The sequence below is a fragment of the Pinus tabuliformis genome, chromosome 5_2, assembly GCF_031772625.1.
Source record: "Pinus tabuliformis cultivar Carrire ecotype Pingquan chromosome 5_2, CPIR1, whole genome shotgun sequence".
NCBI lineage: Eukaryota > Viridiplantae > Streptophyta > Pinopsida > Pinales > Pinaceae > Pinus > Pinus tabuliformis.
The window spans coordinates 493982297-493992084 of NC_142306.1; the positions used below are offsets into that span (position 1 = coordinate 493982297).

At 41.6% G+C, this 9788-nt stretch overlaps 1 protein-coding gene across 1 annotated transcript; it reads right to left on the reverse strand.

Annotated features, from left to right (window-relative positions):
• Positions 1–5846: 5846 nt before the first annotated feature.
• LOC149159855 (uncharacterized) lies at positions 5847–6649 on the reverse strand. Its single transcript, XM_089434443.1, has 2 exons — positions 6469–6649; positions 5847–6391 (listed from the first exon to the last, which is right to left on the reverse strand). The coding sequence occupies exons 1-2, from the start codon at positions 6647–6649 to the stop codon at positions 5847–5849; spliced, it is 726 nt and encodes a 241-aa protein (XP_089290569.1).
• Positions 6650–9788: the final 3139 nt, after the last annotated feature.

The following is a 9788-nucleotide window of genomic DNA, read 5'->3' on the forward strand; positions in this document are numbered from 1 at the left end:
CACGACCTCGTGCACCACCGCGACCCCTTCGGCCTCGACCTCGACCACGGCTTCCATGAACCTCCTCGTCGTCATCTTCCTCTGGACTGCCATCATCCTCCGCAACATCATCGTCTCTGGCGCCCACTGAGCCAGAGTGCCTCATCCATTTGCCTACCTTGCCTCCCGAGGTCGGCCTTAGCGTCTCCTCTGCATAATTCTCCCTGATATCTCCTGCCTGGTCATCCGACTCCTCAGAGATGTCGACATAAATGGATCGCAAAGTTTCCTCAGCCGCATGTTTCCCTTGCTCCTCCAGAATCACCCCCTGACTGCGCGTTCGCCTACCCTCGTTGCGGACTGCAGCCATACTCGCAGACAGCAATTGCCCAATTCTTCTTTTCGGCAGACCAAATTCCACCATACGCTGTTGCAACAGAAGCACCGAACCTCCCTCACGTTGTTGAGTTGGATACAGAGAAAATCCTATTCTTCTACAGGCATGCAAGAGTAAAACAGTTCCATGCAGCCTTATACCGCCATTCGACCACCTTCCATCGTTATTGTGAGGTAGCTCCCAAGCTTGCCCATTATTACACGTCGCAGGACTAAGGCGTTGATGTGATAAGCTCCTTGGCCTCCCGATGCCACCGCACTCCCACCACAATACCCGCTCTGCAGTCGGCCTTGGGATGGGCAATTCGTCCCATGTCTTCATTAAATCGTTCTGCCAAATGGGAATTTTAACTGCTTCGTACATGATCCCACCGCTGTGTTCATTATTATGCCATTCCCTACACCTCCGAATCATTATTGGAAGGTAGCTAAACAGTCCTGTCGCGCCCGATCGCCTCATCATTATCCTGTCGTAAGATGGCTGCCAACTCAGCCCACCGTGGATCCTCCTGTAACACACCCCAGCTACCATCCAACACCCGAGCCGATTCGCCACTTGCCCAATTGGCTAGATAATCTGCCGCCCTATTGCCACGCCGCAGTACATGGGTGAGTGTTATATAATCAATCTGCCTCATCTGGCCTTCAATATCCTGGATAATGGCAGCAACCCTCCAGCTCTTGGCTACGTGGTCCCATGTTTTACCCCTCTGTAGTTTCCTGAGCATGTCAATGACGATTTGGGAATCGCCTTCTATAACCAGGTTTCGGTAGCCATTCCTTACCGCAATGCGAATGCCATGATAAGCCCCCCAGAGCTCCGCCTCATTATTGGACATCTCCCCACCCCATTCCGCATATGCCCAACGCGAACTCCCTCTACTATCGCGGAAAATCCCACCCCATCCTGCCTCCCCAGGATTGCCCTTTGATGCACCATCGAAGGACAGTTTGATTTGATTATCGCCTGGGAGGCGAAAATAATTAGGGCTCTGCATACTTTGTTGATGACGCCTATCAGTGTTGGGATATAACATCGTAAAATCTATGTTCAATTTGGTTAGTATTCGCTGCTCTTCCACATTTAATTTCCATTCCTCCTCTCCCCAAGATTCGGAGAGGACTGTTTCCTTCAGCGACCGGCATACCACCTCCCATATTCCTGCCTCACAGCAGCTGCGACCCTTGAAAATTCGACGATTTCGTTCTTTCCACACCTCCCAAATTACAAAACCCAGCGATAGACTCCAGAGCCGCCTGACAAGTTTGCTATGAAAATGCCCCGCTCCCCATTGTAAAATGGTACCCCTAAGACTATCAGGGTCCCTATGCAAATAACCGAAGAGAACCCGAATTTCTTCCCACAGACTTTGGATATACAAACAGCGATTCAACAAGTGTTCCTGTGTCTCAAATTCCTTGTTACACAAAGAACACCAGGAGGGACCAATCATGCCTCGTTTCTGGAGATTATCCCACGTCAAGATCCTACCTCGACACACCAACCATGCAAAAATTGTAACTTTAGGCCACCATTTAGCATCCCAGAGCTTTTTCCAAGGCGTTGGGTCAGCCATTGCATCCTCCTTTGTTAACCAATAATAAGCCTCTTTAACTGTGAACATACCTTGCGGTGCTTTCCCCCAGCGTAGGATATCAGTGCCTGGGCGGATCCTAATTTTTCGCGAATCTAATTCTCTGATATACATTTGTTGAATCTCCAGATTTATTCTCGCATTCCATTCAGGAGGTCTCTTCCAGGCTCGCCACACTTCATTCAGCCCTGCCTGGCGCCAGTAATCCTTAACATATTCCAGTCCTTCCTGCTGCGCCCCAACTTGAAGGTCATGTAGAATTGGATGTCTCTCCAGCTTTTCCCGTTGTTGCCAACCATCCGTCCAGAACCGCGCTAAATTGCCGTCACGGACTTCCCAGAAAGCAAAGTCCCGAACCAGAGTTTTGTTATTTCTTGCGAGCTCCCAGATGTGCGACCCTCGTGGAGTTTCTTCTACCCGGAGGCGGCCTGCCACTGAGCGTGGCATATTGTATTTGTGAGTCCAGATTCTTTTCCAGATATCCATACCCCCCTGCACCCATCGCCACCATAACTTCGCCCCTAAAACCTTATTGACCAACTCCAAATCCCTGAGACCAAGGCCGCCCTCCTCTTTCCTCCTAATTACTTGTTGCCATGAGACCAATGTCCATTTTCTTTGCTGATTCGGTCCCTCCCAGAGAAATTTACCGAAGATTTCCCTTAATTTACAGAAAACTCCCTTAGGAGCAGGCAGAATGGATAACGGGTAGATAGGAATGGATAACAAAACTGATTTTAAAAGGACAACCCGACTTGCTAAATTCAATGTTCTAAACGACCAATTTTGCAATCTTTTTCGAATCCTATCAACTAGAGTTTGCCAATTCTTTATACGCATTGAATTAATGTCTAACTGAATGCCTAAATACCTGGTGGGTAATTCACCCTGTCGGAAGCCGAGCACACGAGTTAAATGGGCCTTAACAGCTTCAGGTGCGTTAAAAATAAAAGTACAAGATTTATCGTTGTTTACCGCCATACCTGAAGCGCTCATAAAAACTTCTAAGACATGCTTGAAGCCCCTTACCTCTCTGAGCGATGCTTCTCCAAACAGCATCAAGTCATCAACAAACTGCTAATGTGTTATGATGAGGTTGTCTCCCCATAAGCGAATGCCTTTGATTCTTCCTACCCTGACCTCCTTCTTAAGTTTCCTGCTTAATCCTTCCATAGCCAGGATGAACAGAAACGGCGAGATAGGGTCGCCCTGTCTGATACCCCTTGTGGCATTAAACGGATCTGAAGGTATCCCATTAATCAATATGGAGAAATTCGGAGTGGAGACCAGGTTAATGATCCAAGCTATCCATCTGTGGTCAAACCCAAAAGCTTCGAGGACTGCTCTTAGATAATCCCAATTCAAACGATCATATGCTTTAGATAAATCCAGCTTCATGAGCATCCCTGGTCTCTTCCTCTGTTTTAAAGAATGTATCACCTCCTGGGAGACCACAATTCCATCCAAAATTTGCCTCCCCTCCACAAACCCAGTCTGCTCAGGCGCAATCAATGTGGGTAGAAGAGGTTTCAACCTTTTCGCTATCACTGTAGATATAATCTTATAAATTACGTTACACAGGGCTATGGGCCTGAAACCCTGTGGTTCATCCGATGTTGTGTTCTTAGGGATCAAAGTGAAGAAAGTTGAGTTTAGACCTGACCATACTTGCTGTCGGAGTCTTGATTCCTCCACCACTGCCAGGATGTCTGGGCCTATAAATTTCCAACTTGCCTGGAAGAATTCAATGGTATAGCCATCTGGACCCGGAGCCTTATTTTTAGGCATGTTCATCACGACTTCTTCTACCTCTTCCATAGTAACTGCCCGCATTAATGCCATATTTTGGTCTGGTGTAACAGTTCTTGGTATGTCTCTACATATATTATTAATAGCCTCCCTTCTATCCCTTTGAGTTTCCGTGAGTACCCCCGAAAATAATCCACTAAAGTCTTTTCAATACCAACCTGCTCCACCTCTCTTTCTCCCGCAGCATTCTTAATAGAAAAAATCCTATTCCGCTGCCTATGTTGAATCATGGCTTGATGAAAAAATTTGGTATTCCGTTCACCTGCTCTTAACCATCGGACCCTTGATTTTTGGCGCCATAAAATCTCCTCCTGTTTACGACGTTCCTCTAACTGGCTTATTAGACATCCTTCCTCTCTACTGGTAGCTTCATCTCTGCCTTCCAATATTATTTTTTGCTGTAAAATCTCCATGGCACCTTCCAACCTCTGCTTAGCCTCATGAATATTCCCAAATTCTTTTCGATTCCATTCTTTGATTCGCTGTTTGAGTTCCTTAAGCTTCAGCTGAACTGTATGCATACTTCCTTTGCCTCGACTAGTGCATTGACTCCACCAGGTTTCCATTTGTTGAACAAATTGGGGATCCCGCAACCAAAAGGATTCAAAACGAAAAGGCTTTCTCCCTTTTATCTTCTTTATGTCTACCTCCAACCGAATGGGCCAGTGATCTGAGCCGATGCTAGGGAGAATTGTAGCTTCAATGAAGACATCCCTATTTAAAATTTGCTCTGATAATAAGAAGCGATCCAGTCGAGAGGCAATTTGGTGCTGTCCTCCACGCCGGTTATTCCAGGTATGTACACCATTGGTTGTATGTATGTCCACTAATCTTAACTCCCTGATCAAATCGTTAAACTCCTCCATAAGTGAATCTTCTCTCCTAACCCCTCCTCTCTTCTCTCCTAAATGCCGAATGAGATTGAAATCCCCCCCAATCATCCAAGGAATATGCGGAAGAAGATTCCTCATAGTATGGAGGTGCCTCAAGAACGCCTGCCTGTCTCGATGAATGTGAGGCCCATAAACCCCCGTAAACAAAATCCTTTCCCCCATCCCGACTAACCGAAACACACCTGAAAGAATTCTAGGAAGAGAATACCAATGTTCGAAAATTACCTCCTCTGGGTTCCACAAAACGGCCAATCCCCCTGCTGTCGCTATTGCATCTAGAGCCATAACCTCATAGCCGAGTTTCATTTTCTTAACAATTTCTTCCAGCTGTTGACTTTCCATTTTCGTTTCCTGGAGTACCAGAATACTTGGCTTATCTTTCTTTACGCGTTCCTTCAAATATCGCTGCTTCCCTTGACTATTAAGTCCCCGTATATTCCAGCTTAATACAATCATTTAAAATTTTCGAGGGTTTGGTAAAAATACCTCGGACAGAGGTATCACCTTTCCAGAGTTTACCAGATTCTCGCCCACTGCTTGAATGGATTCATTCAACGTGCGTCGCCCTTTCTTCCGACCGAGCTTACCTTGACTATCCCCTTCCTGAGTGTCGTGTACCAGCGCGAGTCTAAACAACCAGCCGTCTTCTCCTTGTACCGTTGAAAGGTTTCCTTATATAATTGTTTCTCATTCTCTGGAATGAACCTTTCATCCAGTTTTTTCCACTCAGTAAGCAACTTCTTTAGGATGAATTCTTCCTCAATACCCGCTGCCTTTATAACTTCCTGCCCCTCCTGAGTTGGAGCTATATGCTTATCATCTCGAGCTTCGTCCTCGCCTTCCGGTTCCCGACTTGGGCTTCGACTTTTCCTCTTGCCATCCTTGATAATTTCCATCGGCGCAGTCACGTTGCTCTCCGGGTCCTGTACAATTAGGTTGGTGTCCTTACCCTGAGTGCCTTCGGCGACCTGTGTTTGAAGAATAGTATACTGATTGTGACTTTCAGGGATGGTATTTCGGGCCGGGGTGTGGACGTTAAGATTCCCAGGAGGTGGTCTCCTTTTCCTCTGCACCTCTTGAAACCCCGATGCTTCCCCAATTCTCCCTTCACGTGGTTGAGCACCGTCAGGCGTATCCTTTGTCGCCATTGGTTCATGACTTTGTGGGTTGGCATTCACCGGCTGTTCAGTACTCTGTGGGAAATCCCTGGCAAGGTGACTATAACATGACAGCGTCGACAGCGAAATGGTATATGCTCATAATCAATAGGCTGCTGCCAAATTTCATCCTGATACTCAAGCTCAATAAAGTCTGGTAAAGGAGCTGAGATGTCCATATACACACAAATCCTTGCGTACGATGTATATTTACCCCTCTTTGTGGTCTCAGCCACCTTGACAAAGGAGCCAATTGAATTCCCAATTCCTTCTAATATTTCTGGATCCCAAAATTCATCTGGTAACCCAAAGAGACGAACCCAGAGCGGGGCAGCCTTGATTTGCTCTGCCTCCGGATTATATCTATCCTCCCAATACCGTATAAACAATCCCGCATTATTCATGAAATAGGGACCCTCTTCAAACACCGCGGCCTTGTCCTGTAAATTGGCAAAAATGACTGTAAAGAACCCCTTAGCACCCAATTTGAGATCAATATGGCCTCGCGGTTTCCATCGCTGTTGGATCCATCTCAGGAGATCCCGTTCAGAAGGCCAATACCCTATGAATTTACAAATCAACGCATGGTCGCGCATATAGCAACGATAATCCTCCAACTTGTTATTCGGGATTACGTACCTTGGTTTTTTTTTGGGCGTGGAAGGCATTTATTGACCAGCCTTGCTTGCCACTGGTGCCCCATGACTGGCGTATCATCAACTTCTTCTGCCAGCCGTCCTTTCCCTCGACTGGTGCTAGATTGACCCGCCATAACATCCCGAAAGGAGGGGATTTCACCCCTCCCCTGCCGTGCATCCATTGCTAAGCTCAAGCCGCAGAGAGATCCCAGCTGCGAATCTCTGTCCAGCAAGTTGCCGGGAAAAAAGCACAAGTGTACCCTTGTGCGGAATTACCTCGTAAGCCTTGTGCTATTAAGATGCAGATTACCAAACTTGATTATTTTATAATTAATAATAAGTTAGAATAAAATTATAATTTAGTTGTTTTTTATAATTTTATTTATTTTTATAAGTAAAGTTAACTATAGAAGTTAGTTAAAAAAAAAATAAACTATCACAACGAAACTCCAAATGACAATATTTTATTGATTAAAAAAATTATAATAATAATTTAATTTTAAAACCATCCCAGCACAACATCAAAATAGAACTATCTGTTTAGAATAAATACATTAATTTACCTTGTATATTATAATTCCTTGTAAATTTAGATATTTATTTAACAAAAATTATGCACTATCACAGTATAAATTTGAAATATATCTCTACCACCAAACTCCAAATAACAATATTGATTAAAAAAATTTAATAATATTATAATTTTGAAACCATCCAAACAGAACTTCAAAATAAAACTATCTTGTTTAGAGTAAAGACATCAATTTACCCCTTGTTTAAAGTAAAGACATCAATTTACCTTATATATTCTAATTCCTTGTAAATTTAAATATTTATTTAACAAAGATTATATGATATCACATTATTAAATTTGAGATATATCTCTACAACCAAATAGCTTTAAAAAAACATATGAGACAATGTTAAGAAGCATAAAGAAAACTATATGTCAAATATTTATATGTTAAATATTTAAAAATAAAATGATATTAATATTTCATCTTATTTTACTTTATGTTCAATAATTGAATATTCATAGATTATAAAATATGTTTAAATTCAAAATAAAAATAAAAGTACAAAATAACTATTATTCATATATACCTGTTTAAAAAAACATTTTATTTACTAATTTACGGTATAAATTTAAGAATAATTCAATAAATAAATAAAGAAAAACATGTTATCTTATTATCCGTCCTTCATCATTGCAATTAATCAGAATTAATAATTAAAACTAAAAAATTATCTTATTATCCATCCTTCATCCTTGCCATTAATCAAAATTAATTATTAATTAAAACTAAAGCATATGATTAGATTCTGTTATGATGCATATGCAATCATGTATACCAAAACTCCATTCAAATTTTATAATACGTATTATTGTTAATGAAGATTAGCTGTACCTGAATCATTTGTAAATGATAGAAAATAGGGAATTGTGAAGGAATATATACATGACGTTATGTAACCTTCGAGTCCCTTCACGAGTTGTCCATTCAATCAACAACATTGAGTTATTTTGGAGACAAATGTGTTGCCAAATGGTTAACCTCATCTCAGATTATTTTTTCTTTTAAATTTTTAAGTTAAGTGGTGGAATTTTTCATTAATCAAAATATATTAAAATATCTAGTCCAAAATTGAGACATGGTAGCTAGTTTCACCATGTTTTAGAGGAAATTAAATATGTAGACTATTAGAGGAAATTAAATATGTAGACTATATGTAAACATACAAATTATTTTTTCTTTTAAATTTTTAAGTTAAGTAGTGGAGTTTTTCATTAATCAAAATATATTAAGTATCTAGTCCAAAATTGAGACATGGTAGCTAGTTTCACCATGTTTTTAGAGGAAATTAAATATGTAAATTATTTGTAAACATAGAAATCAAATATGTAGATTATCTATAAACAAAGTAGGTAGTTTAAAATTTTAACAACATAAAAAATTGTATCCTCACAAAGGACATTATATGAATATCAAAACATAAAACTAAAACTAAAAGCATCAGAAAACTAAGATTCAGACGAGTTCACATGGGTTGGATCTCTTTCGCTCAATCCCCAGTGGTCTAAAGTAGCAATGCAAGGGAGGTGTTGCTCAATTTTAGCTAACTGAATGTCCATCGGCTCCATGTAAAATCCCATGTTGTGTTAATCTCTCTTAACATCTGTCAAGTTGGAAAAACTATTATAATGGTATGCTTACCTCTCCATCAGGTTCATGCCCATTAAGAACTTCATTTTCCAATGTAAAAAAAGAGCTTGAAGATAATTCTTCCTTCCGCCACTGGTGTGTCTGGGGTCTCACTATAGTTGGCCAAACTCCTCCACGAACTTTAAATCAGACATAAAATGTTTTCTTCTTGCTGCAATCTCCTCCAAATTATGTAGTTCATTGTGGACGTTAGTAGAGGCGGTTTCATGGATGGCTTCCATGACCTCACTAGCTTGTGCTTGGTCCCAGTTGTACCCCTTTGTGCCTTGTCCTCCTCCTCCACCCCTTCGGCAATGCATTTGTTGGCGTTCCATGTCATCCATGCAATCACCACGAAAATTTATATATCCCCAACTCAACACACAAATATTTACACCCAGGTTGGTAGGACGTTGCACCTCAGCAAATAAAAACCTTCAACTGGTTCAAGCATAGATGCAGCCCCTTTGCAGACATAAGGTGATTCTCACTGAAACACCAGATCCAATGTGACAAAATGTGCCACACAATTCTGCCACTATCTTCTTCTGGAAATTGTTTTCTCTAACTCCCAACAAGTTCGGAGAATTGTGATGCATCTCCATAATAACAGTAAGAAATAAATCTTTCAATAGGATACATTTACAAAAGCAATAGGGCAAGATTGTTGTATACCGATACACAACTTGACACTTCATAATAACTCAAAACACAACTACATGAAAGGTCGGACATGTAGAAGCGCAACTCCTCCCAACAACACACGGGTAAACCCCACCCACAAAAGTAAGACACAATGCAATATGATCTAGGAAGTTGGTAGACTCACAATCCTAGGTGGTTTTATATGACTAGATAATTCTAGAGTCGGAGGAAATATACCTAACGCATCAAGTTGACCCATGAGCATTGGATCCCAACACATTAACAACTAAAAATAACTAGACCTAGTCTCTCCATCTGTATCAAGCAAAACCCCCTCCACTTTACAATTCAAACTCGATAAGTATTGGTCGACTGAGTCATTGACCAAATAAATGCAAAACCAGACAATTAGCCAACTAAAAATAGCAACAAAGAACCTAAAAGACCATGCATAAGCCTTGACATAAGAATT

What these genes read in the sequence shown, in the direction of transcription:
- LOC149159855 (XM_089434443.1), bottom strand. Translation starts at nt 6,649, where the DNA reads ATGGATGCACGGCAGGGGAGGGGTGAAATCCCCTCCTTTCGGGATGTT. An exon ending in ACGCCCAAAAAAAAACCAAG is followed by an intron (nt 6,392 to 6,468) that starts GTACGTAATCCC and finishes GTAAATTCATAG; the next exon opens with GGTATTGGCCTTCTGAACGG.